This window comes from Photinus pyralis, unplaced genomic scaffold (genome assembly GCF_008802855.1).
Source record: "Photinus pyralis isolate 1611_PpyrPB1 unplaced genomic scaffold, Ppyr1.3 Ppyr1.4_LG9, whole genome shotgun sequence".
Lineage (NCBI taxonomy): Eukaryota > Metazoa > Arthropoda > Insecta > Coleoptera > Lampyridae > Photinus > Photinus pyralis.
The window spans coordinates 13,344,267-13,362,585 of NW_022170878.1; the positions used below are offsets into that span (position 1 = coordinate 13,344,267).

An 18,319-nucleotide genomic window follows, 5' to 3' on the forward strand; every position below is an offset into this window, starting at 1 on the left:
AGGAATTCTTAGAGTCCTTCGAATTCGTACATGATACTTAAGACTTAATGGATTTTCGAAAAAGAGGCCGAACATTCTTGAAATGAGGGCATTTAATCGACGCGAGTGGACGAAAAAGATTTTAGTGAAATTCGCTCTCGTGTTGTAATTTTACGTGTGTGAGTACAGGGAAGTGATAAACAATAATGAACTGTTAATCAATCTCTTGAATGCTTTTTATAAGAGAAATATTTGATTTTTCTTAGGATTTCACACTATTTGCCATAATTTCAGAAAAGAAACGTTTAAGTAGTGGGATAAATTTGAACGGGCGAAAATTTTAAGAAATGGGAACGCATTTGGCATTCAAATTAACAACAAAAGAAATGTCAATCGTGATTTCTACAATAAACTGAAATTAAATCAAATTTATAGTCATAAGTCATTAAAACTTATTGATTTTTTGTTAAAGGAAATATGCAACTTTATTAATCGCAAGTATTAATGCAAGTCGGCAACTTAACCCAACTTTTTCCCAACTGTTTCTTCTCGTTAATAAGTGATGGTCTTAAAGCACGAAGATGAGATGATTTCAATAAAAACTGCAAATATCGGCGATAGAATTGAGAGTGGCGGCTCATTCGGCACCGTTAAGTATATCGGTTTAATCGAGGGCTACACGAACATCTGGCTCGGCGTCGATTGGGACTACAGCGACCGCGGGAAGCACAATGGTAGCGTTAACGGCGTGAGCTATTTCTGCACGAGGTAGGTCTGGGCCATTACGAGCCGCCGCCCTGCTGTAGTTACGTTTTAGGACGCCGACGTCCGGTTCCTTTATACGACCCGAGAAGGTCCACCTCGGCCGGTCGGTAATGAAAGCGATCACGTCGCGTTACGGACAAATGGACGACGAGGCCGCTGCCAAATTGACCGAAGCGGAACTGTACAGTATTCAGAAGACCATGAACGCGCCCTTCCTGGAGTTTGTCGGTTTCGACGAGATCGCCAGTAAACAAAGGTAAGTCCACTATTCGGAATGTACAAAATCTTTTGATGTGTATACAGGGTGCTTCAACTAAAATTGTGCACTCCCACTGTTAACACAAAAATGCTTGGAACATCAAAGTTGTGTTGAAGGCAGTCCATTTTCATTCGGGGTAGTAACCCCCTTCTTTCAATTCATTTTCAATTTTGATACACATAGTTCCCGAAAAACGGGAATATACAAAATCTGCTAATGCGTATACAGGGTGCTCCAACTGAAATTGTGCACTTCCACAGAAATTGCTAGAGCAGTGCTTTGAATCAGTAAAATGTGATCTGATTGATTAGTCTTCAGATTATTAAGATTTCAGTTAATGATAAATCATTTGATGAACTCTCAAATGAGAACCGTTTATTATTATTATTATTACTTTAAAAACTTTTACTAGAAACCTTGCTAGAATTTGCTGTGCAAACCATCTAGCAAATCTACTTTGAATCTGAACAAACTGTTTCAATACCTTGGAAAACTATGCTGATTATCGTAGATCTTCTCTTAGGAAACTTGCACGTGCCGTATTCTGAATAAAAAATGTTTTAATGGAAAAATTTGTTTTGTGTACCACAATTTTTGTACGATTTGTTCCTGTTTATTATTAAAACCAGAGAGGTTTTGAATAGCTGAGGTTGACGATGGCAGCACCATATTAAAGCCTGGGGGGACTGCAAATCGGAGCCGTGTTTGATGGGTTGCCTAAGTCTTGGTGTCTTGCTTGGAGTATGGAAGATTTGCGCGCCTTTTTTACGATTTGTTCCTGTTTATTATTAAAACCAGAGAGGTTTTGAATTGCTGAGGTTGACGATGGCAGCACCATATTCAAGCCTGGAGGGACTGCAAATCAGAGCCGTGTTTGATGGGTTGCCTAAGTCTTGGGGTCTTGCTTGGAGTATGGAAGATTTGCGGGCCTGCGCTGTCGTCCCCTTGTTTCAGGGCGACGGCCAATAGCTGCGCACTTCAGGATGCAGGGGTTGGGGTTCCTTGGAGTGTTATAGTACTAGGGGTGGTCCCAGTCGGTTGTTGCACTGCGACCTTTTGGTCTATTGTGCTCATCTACCCTTCAAGGATACCTGTATCTAGTCTAGGATTTTGATAGGGCGCACCGTTGTTACTTCCTCTTGTGTTTCTCACAATGGTAGATGACAGTGTGGTGTTTCATCTTCCTCGCCACAACCCCTGCATAATGGACGTCCCAGTTGGTTGTTCTCTGATTTATTTATACAACTACAGCCGCTTCGCTTTGTACAGGTTGGCCAACTAAGAATGCGAGGTACTGTATCTGAGAATCTATCCATCGCAGAGGCTTGCAGTAAAAAACTAAAACGGCCACGAGCAAAACCTGGAAAATATTTTTAAGTTTCTGAAATGGCCGCTAGGGGGCGTAACTGCAATCTGGAATCTAAAAAAGTGATGTCTTGTGAATTCCGCTATATTAACCTAACAAAAAAATGTCCAGTCTTTGAAGTGACGATAATCTGAACAATTTTTGTTTGACAATTTTTCCTGTATCTCCAAAAAGTGAAGTGGTGGGGGGGTATTTAAAGGTTTCCGTGAAGAACACCCTGTATCTTCGAAACGGCTGAGCCGATTTAAACAAGCTCGGGTTAGTTAAAAAGAGCTATTCTTCAGCTACATATATTACACTATTTGAAGTTTTGTTAGTTTCACATATCATATAATTTTGAGGGTATAAAATTTTCTTTGGCCTAAATTTTATGGTTAGGAACAAGATATCGAGATGCGATTTTCGCGAGCTTGTTTAGGCATCATTTAGCTACTTTTTCATGAAAAAAAAATCGAACCAGTGTATTTAATTTTTTTGAGAAAATTTGCCATTTCTGTCGGAATATCGAAAAAAGCCCTCAAGCGGCGATATGTGAAACTAATAAAACTTCAAATATAATATTTGTAGCCGAAGAATAACTCTTTTCAATTAACCCGAGTTTGTTAAAATCGGCTCAGTCGTTTCGAAGATACAGGGTGTTCTTTACGGAAACCTTTGAATACCCCCCACCACTTCATTTTTAGAGATACAGGAAAAATTGTCAAACAAAAAAGGTTCAAATTATCGTCAACTTCAAAAACCGGACATTTTTTTGCTAGGTTAATATAGCGGAATTCACAGAAAAATCACTTTTGTAGATTCCAATAGTCACTAAATATAGAAAGTACCGCAATCCATTGGGCGCGTGTGTTAGAGAGGACGCATGATTTTTGCCCAAAAATGGCGGAAGTTACCAGATTCTAGTAACTTTAATGTTAGGGATTGTTCCACCTGTTTGGAGATATCTGTATATATTTTTATAAAACATGACAGTACTATGAAGTTAGGTTATAAAAAATGACAGCTATTCAGATTTTATTTGTCAATTTTTTTAAGTTGGCAGCAAATTTGCCCAAAAATGGCGGATGATTGCGGTACTTTCTATATCTAGTGACTTTAGATTCCAGATTGCAGTTACGTCCCCTAGCGGCCATTGCAGAAAATATTTTCCAGGTTTTTCTCGTGGCCGTTTTAGTAATAAATTTTTTTACCGCAAGCCTCTACGATGGACAGGTTCCCAGATACAGTACCTCGCATTCTTATTTGGCCACCCTGTACAATATCAAAACGAATATATAGCGATGGCTCATCCGACACATGCCATTTGTGTACTGAGCTGCAGGCAGTCACAGTTTCAAACGTTCTGTCGATTGGGAGTAACACTGCGAGCATTCTATATTCGGTCCGTGCAGTCCAGCGAGTGGATTGTTTAATAATAATCACCAGTGACGTGCTGCAGTCCTGTAGCGTAACAGTGACACGAGATTTTAATATGTGAGAGAAAAAATTTAAAGTGTTTTGCCGGTTTCCAACGAAATTGGCGCACATTTACTAAACCCATTTTGGGTTTCAGCAACTTCCAGAAGCTGGAGGTGATCAATTTGCGACTGCAGAACGTCAGCAACATCGACGGTCAGGTCGGTTTGCGAGAACTCTGCCCGCACGTCGTCGAGCTCGACGTCTCGAAGAATCTGTTTACCGAATGGACGACCATCTTCAACATTTGCCTTCAGCTGGAGCTGCTGAAGTGGTTGAATGTCAGGTGCGTTTTCGACGCCCCTCCCCCGCGTGTAATCCCTGAACTTGCAGCGAGAACATTATGGGGGAGATGCCGACCGATTACGGATATTATCGATTTCCGAAGTTAAAGTCGTTAATCTGCGGCACGATGCGGTTGGATTGGGATACCGTGTTGGAATTGGGGCGGGTCTATCCGTTCGTGGACGAGTTGCGAGCGCCGCTTAACGGAATTACAACTTTGGATACGCCCGAAGGTCTGTTTCCGAATCTCGCCGTACTCGACTTGGAAGGAAATCCGATCGGTGGTTGGGAGGAAGTTTGTAAGCTCGCGGCGATTCCGCGCTTGGAACATTTGAACGTCGAAAATACGGGAATTACGCGAATTTACTTTCAGAAGTCGAATATGTTTCCTAATTTGAAGAAGCTGGTGATATCGTGCAATCGTATTGGTGACGTAGGTATTAATTGATTGTTGTAATTGTTCTCGCCACGTGCTTGAAGTATCACGTGGAAATTTTTGATTAGCCTGACTAATTATGTATAATCGACTGTTTCCAGTGGGAGTCGATAGGGGAGCTTGACAAACTACAGTGCCTGGAAGATCTTCGCTTTTTAAAAAATCCAATTTTGGAATCGGAAACGTACGCCACCTGCATACAGCTAATAATCGCTCGAATTGGCAACCTGCAGGTTCTCAACGGCGCAGTACTTCGTTCGGACGAACGAAAAGGCGCCGAATACGACTATATAAAAAAGTACGGCTTGGAATGGCTGAGTGTCCAAAGTGACGCCGAGCGAAAGCTACAGTTCATCAGGCAGCACAATCGCTACGAAACGCTCATCGAAAGTGAGTTTTTCTAACACGTCCCGGCGAGCGCTAACCATCTCTTGCAGAGTACGGTACGCCAGACGAGAGCGAGCTCGCCGCCAAGCAGACCGTCATCAAGGTGTCTTTAATCGAAGTGTTATTTGTGCATAATGAAAAATCGCGCACCAAGAAGCTGCCACCGACGATACTCGTTCAAAAACTGATAATGCTGGCCCAAAAATTGTTCGCCCTGTCCTCCAGGCCGACTTTAAAGTACGTAAGCGGCCTCGCGTCCGAAATCGAGATCGAGCTGAACGACGAGGGCAAGGAGTTGGGATTCTATTCCGTTCAAGATGGTGATAAAATTATTGTAACATTGTGATAATAATAAATTTATTAATAATAAACGTTATATAGCTAATTCGCCTACAAGTTTTCGTAGCTCCTCGTATATCGAACACAGCTCCTTCGCGCGGAGCGGACGCTCGCACAGTTCCGCCTGTAAATGACTCTTGATCACCTGCAAGTTCAATTTAAATTAGTCAACCTTTTTATAATCGACTGTTTCAAGATAAATTGACATTCAAATATAAGGTTACGAAACTGGTTCACCGCAACTCACAAACGAATAATTTACTGCTACACTCGTTTATATGAGTGCAGTTAAACCCCAATAAATCATCACCTGAAACTGATATCTTTTTTAGGAAAAAACGCTTGCTTCAAAGGTATCATGTAATCTGCTTTTTTATGATACGTTCTGTCGTACATACCTCGGGCTGGGCCCCACGCGGCTTGACGCGCTTTTTTTTTTACTTTTGTTCGTGTTTATTACTAACAATTCATTTATTGTCTACAGTCAGGCAAGGCTGCTCATATTAAAAAAGAGTCTTACATCCTTAATGTCTTATGGGACTTTAGATATCGGGCAAAAAATATTGAAAATTAAAAAATATACCACCAGAAGATTGTCATAAACGTGTGGCCCCTTTAAACTTTCAAGAAAATTAGATTTGAGCCCTCTCCCATAAACGTTACAGCAAAAATCCAAACAATTGGAATACTGCGTGGTATTCCGTACTCCCCAGAGCTATGTTCAGCTATAACAAGTTTTGAAAAATTATCGCGCAAGGGCTAGGGTACTAAACATGTTGGGGAAGAATGTACAGGGTGGCCAACTAAGAATGCGAGGTACTGTATCTGAGAATCTATCCATCGTAGAGGCTCGCGGTAAAAAAATTTATTTCTAAAACGGCCACGAGCAAAACCTGGAAAATATTTTTAAGTTTCTGAAATGACCGCTAGGAGGCGTAACTGCAATCGGGAATGTAAGAAAGTGATGTTTCTGTGAATTCCGCTATATTAACCTAACAAAAAAAGTCCGGTCTTTGAAGTTGACGATAATCTGAACAATTTTTGTTTGACAATTTTTCCTGTATCTCTAAAAATGAAGTGGGGGGGGGGGGTATTCAAATGTTTCCGAAAAGAACACCCTGTATCTTCGAAACGGCTGAGCCGATTTAAACAAACTCGGGTTAGTTCAAAAGTTTTGTTAGTTTCACATATCACCGCTTGAGGGCTTTTATCGACGTCCCGACAGAAATGGTTAATTTTCTCAAAAAAATTAATCGATCCACTTTAGGGCCATAAATTATATAATAAAAATAATTCCGGAAAAATTAGCTTAAAAAAATAAAATTTTGAGGGTACAAAATTTTCTTTGGCCTAAATTTTAGGTTAGGAACAAAATATCGAGATGCGGTTTTCGCGAGCTTGTTTAGGTATCATTTAGCTACTTTTTCATTAAAAAAAAATCAAACCAACGCATTTAAATTTTTAGAGAAAATTAACCATTTCTGCCGGAATGTCGAAAAAAGCCCTCAAGCGGCGATATGCCAAACTAACTAAACTTCAAATATTATAATATTTGTAGCCGAAGAATAACTCTTTTCAATTAACCCGAGTATGTTAAAATCGGCTCAGTCGTTTCGAAGATACAGAGTGTTCTTTACGGAAACCTTTGGATACCCCCCACCACTTCATTTTTAGAGATACAGGAAAAATTGTTCAGATTATCGTCAACTTCAAAGACCGGACATTTTTTTGTTAGGTTAATATAGCGGAATTCACAGAAAAATCACTTTTTTAGATTCCAGTTTGCAGTTACGCCCCCTAGCGGCCATTGCAGAAACTTAAAAATAATTTCCAAGTTTTTCTCGTGGCCGTTTTAGTAATAAATTTTTTTACCGCAAGCCTATACGATGGACAGGTTCCCAGATACAGTACCTCGCATTCTTATTTGGCCACCCTGTGCAACCGGGTCTGGAATGAATCTTCAGTCATAAGATATTTGTTTACAGGGGGGTATTCCATACCTCCCACACCAGCCAAAATCCACAAAACAATATAGTATCTGACAGCCCAAAAATTGACCAACTAAAAATTGTTTCACAAAAAGACAGGCTACGAAAAGTTTAACTTAATAATCAAAAATTACAATTCTCAAAAAATCGGTTTGACCTACAATGGAGAATGAGAAAATTGAGAGGAAAATTTTCGAATTTGGTCCCAAAAATTGCCAAAAAAAATTTAATATGCCAAACTTAGTTTTACTCAGTTTTACCTTTCCCTTTTGCTGAGGGGTAAACCATTTCAGATTTTGTATACTTCAATTTTAACAGATTCTAAAAAAATTCTACAAAATTTTAAGTTGTATAAAATAATGTATGTCTGCATGTGCGTTCGGGGAAAAATTCTACAAAAGTTCTAAAAAAAATTCTAGAAAGTTCTAAAAAAATTCTAAAAATTTCTAGAGAGTTTTAGAAAATACTAGTGTACATTGTCTACAGTATACAGTGATTTTGCCTTGAATTTTGCCCTCGGAGTAAACCAAACCAAATTTTGTGTACATAAAAATTCAAAAAAAATTCCAAAATATCTAAAAAATTCTAGAAAAGTTCTAAAAAAAATTCTAGAAAGTTCTAAAAAAATTCTAAAAATTTCTAGAGAGTTTTAGAAAATACTAGTGTACATTGTCTACAGTATACAGTGATTTTGCCTTGAATTTTGCCCTCGGAGTAAACCAAACCAAATTTTGTGTACATAAAAATTCAAAAAAAATTCCAAAATATCTAAAAAATTCTAGAAAAGTTCTAAAAAAAATTCTAGAAAGTTCTAAAAAAATTCTAAAAATTTCTAGAGAGTTTTAGAAAATACTAGTGTACATTGTCTACAGTATACAGTGATTTTGCCTCGAATTTTGCCCTCGGAGTAAACCACACCAAGTTTTGTGTACATAAAAATTCAAAAAAAAATTCAAAAATATCTAAAAAATTCTAGAAAAATTTTAGAAAAATTCTAAAAAATGCTAGAAGTACCTTCCGAATTAGAAATTAAGGTAACAACTACGTACTACAAATGCATGGAGCCACGCTTTGTCGACCGAGACTTTCTCCTGCACAATTTGCCGAACAAAGTACCGTTTAATGGCGCACAAATCATACACGCCGCACGAAACCGTTAAAGTACTTTGTGTCCTGTCAACCTTTAGCGTGCCCTTCTGCTCGCCTCGGACGTAAAAATCCACCGAGGTGACCGGGGCACTTTTGCCGGTCAAAAGTGTGAGAATCTCGGGATCGAGACGATGATAGCAGTTCTTAACGACCGACTTGAAGAAGTGTCTCGTGCTACACTCGCACCTAAAACAGTACTCGACGACCCGTTCGGCGAAGACGCGATTGTACCGTTTGGCGATCTGCATGACGGGATTGTCCTGAAAAAGGCACCGGCGTGTGGTGAAGTGGTAGGAGACGTCGACGGCCACTGTCGAAAGCGGAAGGGTGCTCCACGTACTGTCGTGGTTCACGTGGAGGGCGGCGGTGACGGTCGCGTCTTCCGCGGAGCAGTCGAAGGGGACGACGATTAAATGGAGATTGTTCGGGTGCTGCTTAGAAACCGACACGCTTTTCGACACTGATAACCGACCATTTTTGACAGAGGCGTGCAGAATACAGTTCCGACTTGTAAACTTTCGAAGCAACGCCTGCGAGATGCTCACTTCGACAACGTAAAATTTACAATCGCGAAACTTGGACAAGCTTTCCAGTTCGAGTTGGGCTTCTTCGTCGCCGTATAAGAAGAATAGGTCGAACACCGAGTCGTAAACCTTAACGAAAACCTTGCAGATATCTGTGGACAAAGGCTTTTCGGTTGTAAGCCGAACTGCGGCCAGCTGATTTGTGATCTTTTCAAACTTTTTGCTTAACAGTTCGTGTTTCTTGTATTCGCTATCGATTTGATCTAAAATTGATTTGTATTTGTCTAAACGAGCACTCGATATAAATTCCATTGTTGACTTTGGTGATATTTGAGGTTAGAGTTTGAATTTGAAAAGTGGGGTTAACTTCTGTTTGAATTTGGGAGGTATTCAGAACATTATGAGCGCATTCTGTTTAATCCAACAAGGATTTATAACAATGAATAAACAATGCTGAATGCGTCATAACCAGCTTTATGACTTACCGAGGCTAGTACTAAATGAGTACCGAAGTACATGTAAAGTTATATAAGTGCGGTGATGACACACCCCTATGGTTAGGCAACACACCTTTCATGTAGACATTTTGCTTTCCTTATACACTCTTAAATTTTCTTACTGTTTTTCATTCATTTTATAGGTATTTTTAGTCACTTTAAAATATTTTATATTTGTTTAGTATTAAGGTTAAGCTCTGAATAAAAGTGAGAATTTGGATTTTTGGCTTTTGAAATTTCTTGCAAATTCTAAAACACATGACGTACTTCATTCAGAAGGCAAGATTTTATTCTTAGCCATCAAGTTGTAGTGTACTTAACCCCCAGTTTCTACGCTAACTTCACACTACAATAAACGGAAATAAAGTCAACCTGGCAACGTTTAAACACGGCCACCCGAATGACTATTCCCTCCAAAACTAAACAAGATCCCACTTAAATTTGAAAAGTCGCACGTGATAAAACATACAAGGCAGGGCCCCCTTACGTTAGTTGAAGACACGCTTTGACCTGAAGCACAGTAGGGAAGGAACGTTAAATAAAACAGTGAAATTGTGAAAAGTTTGTTTAATAATGATCGTAATTATTAAGATTGTGAAAGCCCGGAAATTTAGGTAATGTACTGTAACGTTATTTATAAATTCGGGTTCGATTTATATCAATATTTATTAAACAAAACTAAAACACTATAAAAACCGTACAATTTATATCGATTATTTATATCACACACTTCGTAATTTATATTTCCGCGCTCTATGTTTTATCTGTACTCGATCTCGTTCGATAGTAGACTGCTTGCGATGTTCGGTCCGCAACCATTTATACACGCAAGCAATGTAAGTGAAGAACACTCGCGTAATTTACCGGATAAGTCTGGAATATTCCTATACATATCCCACTATCGCGCGCGTAGAAAATTCCAGAGCGCCAAAGGTGACGTCATGTCTGGAGCGTTTCCTTTACAGTACCTACACTTCATTTGAAATTGCTTTTGAATTTATGGGATTAATAGCCGCCTTGGACTTAGTTTTCCTTAAATGGCACTTCAAGATGGACGGAGTCTTGCAAAATAATCGACTGCACCAAAATTTCTCGGGGAAACACTTTTTCTTATTAATTTTGGTGCGTAGAATCCAAAACAATTCGTACTTTTTCGATTAGACTTATATAGACTAGAAACCAATTTCGAAAAAAAATTCAAAGGGCTGTAACTTTTGAAGTAGTAGCCCAATCTTGGAACTGTTTGAAATTATGAATTGTACAGGTCACATTTCATAAAAAAAAATTTTTTCCGGATCAATCTGAGACAATTTTTCTTTCGAGGCTCAAAAAAAGGCAGTGTATAACATTCCTTTTTTACCAAAAATCGACTGCACCAAAATTTCTCGGGAAAACACTTTTTCTTATTAACTTTGGTGCGTAGAATCCAAAACAATTAATTAATTAATTCCGTGGTAGAATTCGCTGAGTCATTGTAAAACTTTAATAGCGCGAAAAAATTAATTTGGTCTTGAGCCATCGTAGAGATAACCTAAAAAAAGCGTTGGAGATCCTGTGAGCCCAAGCTAAGGCCCCGTGGCTAAAATTAGCGCCGAACAGGCCAGATTGAAATACTCTCAAATAATCCAGCAACGTGAAAAGTTATGTACGTATTCTTCTAAGCATCTTTCATTGGGGGTTTGCCGTAAATAAACGTGACTTTACCTAGAATAGTGTTGTAATGATCAAGACGGTTAGCCAATACTCTCCCATTCAGTCAATAAAATCCCGCATTACGTTTACTAATTTTATTTCATTTAGGATCGAATGAACTTTTCAAGAACTTGCGGCAAGAGATCGTTGTTATCCAACTGAAGCATCTCCCCAATGATTTCCTGGTTCAGTTTACTCATTTCCTCGTTGATGTTCTCTTCGGTTCTTAACGCCACCTTCAGCTCGTGCAAACGGAGAGTTCCCTCGGACCTGCAATAACGTAATCAAATCGTCGATTGGCGGCGCGCGCCTAACCGTTGAAACTCCAGCGCGGTGATGTTGTGCCTCAACTTCTCAATTTCGATCTTTAGTTCGGCGTTCATTTTTTGGCTGTCGTTAAACACTCGCTTTTCGGCTTGCATTATTTCCTAAAATTACACGTTTAAATGAATGGGTGGCCGACGCGGTGTACCTGGCTGATGTAAGCCCGATTTTGGGCGTCGGAGAGTGAGTTCTCAAGCTCTTTGTGGGCACTCTCTGCTTGCGCTAGTTTATCCTGGGCGAGCTTAGCCTAAAAGTCATTTTTACGGGGAAGAATATCTTTCCAGCACTCACATTCTCTTCGGAAGTTTTCAGCTGCAAGCCCAGCTTCGCGTTTAGGTTTTCCAAGTGGGTGATGATCGTCTGGAGCTTCCTCCTTTCCTTGTTGTGGTCATTAACTTTTAACTGCAAACTTTTCAGGTCGTTCGTCATCGACTCCCTTGCGATATCCGTTTGGAGCTTGAATTTGAATTGAGACGCTGATAGTTGATGGTCGATTACCTTCTCGGACGACAACCTGAAGTTCTCTTGCGTCAGTTGGTTGATCTGTGCATTGGCCTCGAGCCTAGAGACCTTTTCATCGATAACCAATTGCGTGGCGGTTAGAAGCTCGCCGACCACGCCCTTCTGTTTCCTGGCCAGGGCTGCATGCTCTTCGCTTAGCTTATCGTACTTGAGCATGAGCTCATCGAAATCTTCAGCTAAGCTCACCAAGTCATTCTCGATCTCATCACGCTCCTCCTTGTGGTTGCTGAAATTGCGTCCCAATTAAATTGGGAAGTTAGTGCAACACTTACCGTGTAAGTTTTTCGATGTAACCCTCGTAGTAGGCTTGCTGGTTTTGAGCTTTGCTCATTTCCGATTGTAGTGCTTGATCTAGAGTGGTTTTGGCCGTGCGGAGTTCTTCGACTACGTAGACAGAGTGCTCGTGCTCGGAGTATATTTTGGACAGCTCCTCTTTAAGATGAGCAACCAGCGCAGACTGCTCGCGGTGGTTCGCGACAGATATCTGCATTTCGTCCATGTCCGCCGACATCTTTTCGACGCGGCCTTGCAGTTCTTCCAATTGGTTACGTTTGCCTTCGAGCTCCGCCTCCAGCTGCTCCGAGCGAACCCTTTCCTTTTGCTCGGCGGACAGTTCGTCAAGCGCCCTTCGATGTTCTGAAACCAACGGTCGGCGCCTTACCTAAAAAGCATCGAACTTACTTTGCAAGAGCTCCTCGTGCTGAGCGGTTAAACTGGCGAGCGATTTGCGCGTGTGCTCATCTTTCAAGCGGATATCTTCCAGTGCGCGCTTCTCCTGGATCAGAAAACCTTCGGTCGCCTCAAGCTTTTTGGCCTCGTTTTGGAGCGCTCGTTCGAGTTCCTAAAGGCATTAGATGTTAGACTACCTTGTTAAATTTTTGCCATGTAACCACTAACTAAATACTACTAACTACTATATAACAAGGGGAACACCAACGCGTTTAAACAATTTGTCCTTTCCCGAATGTCTAAAAGCCCAAAACCGAATGCCCGAAAAAACTTCTCTCTAATTTAATCCCTACCTATATTGTGAATTCGTGTATGCCCCTTTCAAAATGACGTCTAGTAATTATGTAAACCAGCTTTCTCTCACGACCAATCGGAATGCCCCCCCCCCCCCCTGGAAAGACGAGAGGATTTTACTAGAAAGCTTTTGGTTGTTCTGGCATTTAAAAGTTCACATTCACATGGACGCTTTTCAAAATATTTCCATGTGCTTTCCAGAGTAAAGGAAAGCTTTCCAGAATCAAATCGCTTTGGAGAGCCTTGGATTGTTCTGGAAATCGTTTTTGTTAGGTTTCGAGCATCGGAAAAAATGAACAAGTTTTTCGTCCGAGCTTTGCTCGAGTATAAGTTAACGTTTGTTCGGGAATCTCCAAATCCAACTTGCGATTCCGAGTATTTTTCTTTACACGGAAAGTTCCGGCAGTTACCGCTAAATGAAGTAAGACTCAAAAGTGCGTTAACATTAACGTATCAGTTTACCATCGCAAAAATTATCACCTACCGTATTCGTCAAGGACAAATTAATTAACGTGCCGGTTCGTAACTCTTTTGTTACAATTCCGAGTATTTTTCTTTACACGGAAAGTTCCGGCAGTTACCGCTAAATGAAGTAAGACTCAAAAGTGCGTTAACATTAACGTATCAGTTTACCATCGCATAAAATTATCACCTACCGTATTCAGTCAAGGACAAATTAATTATACGTGCCGGTATCGTATACTTCTTTTGTTACAAGGATTTATATGAAGTTATTCCCTTGCGTATGCAAAAATAACAAAAGAGGGATTGAGTTTTTTGGTTAGAACTCGTAATAACAATGTTGTTTTTCGTCCGAAGACCTCCTGTTCTCCTGTCCTGAAACTCGTGGTTGACCTATACTTGCCAATTATACCATCATTCGGGTGTTGTTGGTATAAATATAATGTAAGAAGCGCACATTCGTTTTCTACTAAAGGAATGTTCATTTCTGTGCTCCTGATCTTTTGTTTTTTGGAAGGGCTTGTTAATAGAAGAACATAAATCACAGCTTCAAGTTAAGTACTGCGTTCCTAGTCCTTTTTATGAAAGGTGTGTAACCAGGATATTGTTAATCTCATACTGTTCGAAGTTAGATCCTGATACTGTTACCTTTCTGCGCGCCGAATACAGTTAATTGGTTTCCGTTTTCCTGTCAGACTAACACAGTCTTGCACTTGGAGGCTAGTGCTCCCAACCCTCTGTTTTTCAACAATTTATTACCACTACTACTCCGGGAAAAATTCTGCAATTGTTTTTCGTCCGAAGACCTCCTGTTCCCCTGTCCTGACGCTCATGGCTAACCTATACTTGCCAATTAAACCACCATTCGGGCGTTTTTTGTGTAAATATAATGTAAGAAGCGCACATTCGTTTTCTACCAGAGGAATGTTCATGTCTGTGCTCCTGATCTTGTGTTTTTTGGAAGGGGTTGCCAATAGAAGAACATAAATCACAGCTTCAATTTAAGTACTGCGTTCCTAGTTCTTTTTATGAAAGGTATATAGCCAGGATATTGTTAATCTCATACTGTTCGAAGTTAGATCCTGATACTGTCACTTTTCTGCGCGCCGAATACAATTAATTGGTCTCTGTTTTCCTGTCAGACTAACACGGTTTTACTCGAAGGCTAGTGCTCTTAACACTTTATTTTTCAACAATCCAGTAATACACAGTTAAAGTTCTGTTCTCTGGAAAACATTAATTAGTATTCACTTCTATTTTCTTGTCAACTATCTTTCCTCTTTAGTTTTGTGGTCTTAGTCCTAACTACTAATTTCACACTATTTTCCAGTTTTAGCCAGAGGGTTTCACCCTTCTGTGTTTTAGATGCAATTGTTTTCATCCGAAGACCTTCTGTTCTCCTGTCCTGACGCTCATGGCTGACCTTTACTTGTCAATTATACCGTCATTCGGGCGTTTTTGGTGTAAATATAATGTAAGAAGCGCACATTCGTTTTCTACTAAAGGAATGTTTTCTGTGCTCCTGATCTTTTGTTTTTTGGAAGGGGTTGCTATTAGAAGAACATAAATTCCTTTACTCTTTTAGTTTTATATAACAAACTCTATACCATTGTGCTGTTAACAGTTGTACCTTCTTAAAATTTTCAAATTCACTTATCTCCTACCCTTTTTAAGGTTTTGCTGTCAAAAGACTGTAACACACATCGTTTCCAGTTAACCTAAGAGGTTCGTACCCTTATCTGCTTCCCATGCAATGAACTGCTATGCGTTTCTGTTTCCCTGTCACGCCCCGAATCAGCTAAAAGCTTTTACTGTCGTGCGTTCATTTTTTATTAAGAGGTAGTTTACGTCTGCGCTCCTGGTCGGTTTTCGGAACGAGTTGTTGCTAGAAAAATACGAATAGCCCTCTTCCTTGAATTTAGTTCACCAATTCCTATGGTGGGCTTGCTTTAAAGTGCGTTTCCCATTTTATTTCTGTGCTCCTAACATGTTTATGGCCTTTTTACCAGGAGATCGTAAATTCTACACTATTTCCGGTCAACCCCAGAGGATCTCACATTGTTGTGTTTCGGATGCAATTAATTGCCATCCAAAGATTTTCAGTTACCCTGTCAAGTCCCTAGCAAGAAATTCATAAACGAAAATTGTTACCGTCGAGTGCTGCTAGAAAAATATGAATACCCTCTTTTTCAATCTAACCTAACAATTCCTATACCTACTTTTGCGTTATTGCCAGTGCTGCATTTGCGTTTTATTGGGAGAGCAAGCTCTCAAATTGCACCTTCCTACTTCTGTGCTCCTAAGATTTTCATGGCTTTGTTGCCAGGAGACCGTTAATTCTACAATATTTCCTGTAAACTCCAGAGCCTCTTAGTTTTCCGTACTTTAAATGCAATTAATTGCCTCCCGAAGAACTTATGTTTCCCTGTCAAGCCCATATCAGGGAATTAAAAAATGAAAATTGTTACCGCCGTGCATTGTAAGGCAGTTCCGAGTGTAAAGGTAATGTGGTAAAGGTAGATTCATTTTTTAACTAAAAGTTGTGCTCCTGATCCTTCTTTTAATAACCGCTTTACTAAGAGAATATGAACGTTACCCTGCATTTAATCTTTGTGAAGGATAACATCATTTAAATAGTTACGTCTTATTCACTGGTACATCCTCCGTTTAGTACCAGCAGAATACTAACTCCACAATGTTCACCATTAAATCCTTCTGTGTTACAAGTGCCATTAAATATTACCTGAAGAACTTCTGTTTCCCTGTCACAGCACTTACATCTGTTGTCATCATTCCTATGGGGATTATTGGTGGTAAGGTGTCGGGAGACGTGTAAATGCATCTTCCATTTAAAGCTTGTTCACTTCTGTGCGCCTGCTCCCTTCTGGAGTTGTTAACAGCCGACCAATTTTTGAAAACCTGGACGTCTTTCTTGTAGAGGACTGGTTCGGGTTGTTCAATTCGTTACGGGAAAATACGAATTCTGTGTTTAGTGAAAGATGAATGAACTATTTTGTTTAGAATGAGTAGGCTCGTATCTTAAAACGTTAGGGTACAGTCAGTCGTATAACGCCAACTTGATCAACGACTGATAAAACGGAAGCGACTGGGAAATTAGTGCAGTGGCACCATTTGCGTTTGCTCATTTTACTTTTGCATGCGTTTTATTTAGTAGTGACGTTTAAGAGGTTTAATAATCCGCCATCGCGCCCGGAAATCCAGCCGACCGTAGCCCCGAGGGTCTCTTGTACGATATAAACATTGGAAATTAATGTAAAAAAGGGAAACGTCGTCGTAAGAAATTCATAGAAGAAAGATATCCGACGGAAGATCCATTTTACAGCCCGCTTCATTGTATCAACCAGGAATAATCGCCCCTAACCTGTTTTATACCAACATCGTCATCTGCAGGGATCCGTTAACTTGGCCCCCCCACTGAGAGATTTGATAGTCGTATTATTTTGAAATGAATGCGCTCATATGCGCCACCGATAATAACTCTTGCGCCATTATCGTTTTTTAGAAATCCGAAAAAACATTTGGGGGGGCCAAGTGAACGTAGCCCCCCCCCCCAGTACGTATTTTGTCCCTTGTAACTAGGTCACCTGATACATTTGGTTATGCGCTCAATTGCGCCACTTGAATTAAGCTAGCGCCATTACGGTTAAGCCGTGACAAATTTTTAAAAAGTGGGGGGGGGCAACTTAACGTTTTTAAAAGTTACTTTTTTTTAACATCTTTTCATACGAAATTGTACTCTCAGGTATGCGCTGAAATGCGCCGTAAAAAGATATCTTTGCGCCATTATTGTTTTTTGGTTATCCTTAAATATATTTGGGGGGGGGGGCAAGTGAACGGAATCCCCCATAACGCATTTTGCTACCGGTATTTGTGCCACTTGATACATCTGGTTATGAGCTCAATTGCGCCACTTGAATTAAAGCTAGCGCCATTACGGTTAAGCCATAAAAATTTTTAAAAAGTGGGGGGGGGCTAACTTAACGTTTTCAAAAGTTACGTTTTTTAACATGTTTTTTCTACTACATCGTACCTTTCATCATGCGCTAAAATGCGCCGTAAACAAAAATCTTGGCGCCATTATAGTGTTTCAGAAACACTATACAGGGTGTTTTTTTGGGAGCTTTAGTTAAACGATTCTGAGAAAGTAAAATAGGTAGGTTTTTAAAATTTGTATTTAGGAGTTACTCCGAAGGCCGAATCGATGTAAAATATTTTCAAAATGGACGCACTTCCGGAAATAACTTTTGAAAACGCTAAGTTAGACCCTCCACTTTTTTAAATTTTTTTATGGCTTAACCGTAATGGCGCTAGCTTTAATTCAAGTGGCGCAATTGAGCTCATAACCAGATGTATCAAGTGGCACAAATACCGGTAGCAAAATGCGTTATGGGGGATTCCGTTCACTTGCCCCCCCCTCCCCCCAAATATATTTAAGGATATCCAAAAAACAATAATGGCGCAAAGATATCTTTTGACGGCGCATTTCAGCGCATACCTGAGAGTACAATTTCGTATGAAAAGATGTTAAAAAAAGTAACTTTTTAAAACGTTAAGTTGGCCCCCCCACTTTTTGAAAATTTGTCACGGCTTAACCGTAATGGCGCTAGCTTTAATTCAAGTGGCGCAATTGAGCGCATAACCAAATGTATGAGGTGACCTAGTTACAAGGGACAAAATATGTACGGGGGGGGGCCACGTTAACTTGCCCCCCCCCCATGTTTTTTCGGATTTCTAAAAAACGATAATGGCGCAAGAGTTATTATCGGTGGCGCATAACGAGCGCATTCATTTCAAAATAATACGACTATCAAATCTCTCAGTGGGGGGGGGGGGCAAGTTAACGGAC

The 18,319-nt window shown here is 40.1% G+C and overlaps 3 protein-coding genes across 3 annotated transcripts; 1 reads left to right on the plus strand and 2 right to left on the minus strand.

The window, feature by feature from the left end:
- Positions 1–332: 332 nt before the first annotated feature.
- On the plus strand, positions 333–5,317 carry LOC116180907 (tubulin-specific chaperone E-like). Its single transcript, XM_031501087.1, has 7 exons — positions 333–477; positions 540–747; positions 797–1,000; positions 3,922–4,110; positions 4,158–4,542; positions 4,647–4,935; positions 4,983–5,317. Coding segments are annotated over exons 1-7 (1,572 nt in total). The 5' UTR covers positions 333–476; the 3' UTR covers positions 5,279–5,317.
- Positions 5,306–9,412, minus strand: LOC116180908. Its single transcript, XM_031501088.1, has 2 exons — positions 8,309–9,412; positions 5,306–5,416 (listed from the first exon to the last, which is right to left on the minus strand). Exons 1-2 carry the CDS (start codon positions 9,242–9,244, stop codon positions 5,306–5,308), a joined length of 1,047 nt encoding a protein of 348 aa, XP_031356948.1. The 5' UTR covers positions 9,245–9,412.
- Positions 9,413–11,208: 1,796 nt separating this feature from the next.
- On the minus strand, positions 11,209–16,242 carry LOC116179993 (myosin-9-like). Its single transcript, XM_031499814.1, has 8 exons — positions 16,231–16,242; positions 12,649–12,808; positions 12,240–12,603; positions 11,944–12,193; positions 11,737–11,901; positions 11,594–11,692; positions 11,437–11,549; positions 11,209–11,391 (listed from the first exon to the last, which is right to left on the minus strand). Exons 1-8 carry the CDS (start codon positions 16,240–16,242, stop codon positions 11,226–11,228), a joined length of 1,329 nt encoding a protein of 442 aa, XP_031355674.1. The 3' UTR covers positions 11,209–11,225.
- Positions 16,243–18,319: the final 2,077 nt, after the last annotated feature.

What these genes read in the sequence shown, in the direction of transcription:
- LOC116180907 (XM_031501087.1), top strand. An exon ending in CTGAAGTGGTTGAATGTCAG is followed by an intron (nt 4,111 to 4,157) that starts GTGCGTTTTCGA and finishes CTGAACTTGCAG; the next exon opens with CGAGAACATTATGGGGGAGA. An exon ending in CGTGCAATCGTATTGGTGAC is followed by an intron (nt 4,543 to 4,646) that starts GTAGGTATTAAT and finishes GACTGTTTCCAG; the next exon opens with TGGGAGTCGATAGGGGAGCT.
- LOC116179993 (XM_031499814.1), bottom strand. An exon ending in TCAGGTTGTCGTCCGAGAAG is followed by an intron (nt 11,902 to 11,943) that starts GTAATCGACCAT and finishes TTCAAATTCAAG; the next exon opens with CTCCAAACGGATATCGCAAG. An exon ending in TGAAAACTTCCGAAGAGAAT is followed by an intron (nt 11,693 to 11,736) that starts GTGAGTGCTGGA and finishes AATGACTTTTAG; the next exon opens with GCTAAGCTCGCCCAGGATAA.
- LOC116180908 (XM_031501088.1), bottom strand. Translation starts at nt 9,244, where the DNA reads ATGGAATTTATATCGAGTGCTCGTTTAGACAAATACAAATCAATTTTA. An exon ending in CGTGGCTCCATGCATTTGTA is followed by an intron (nt 5,417 to 8,308) that starts GTACGTAGTTGT and finishes TTGAACTTGCAG; the next exon opens with GTGATCAAGAGTCATTTACA.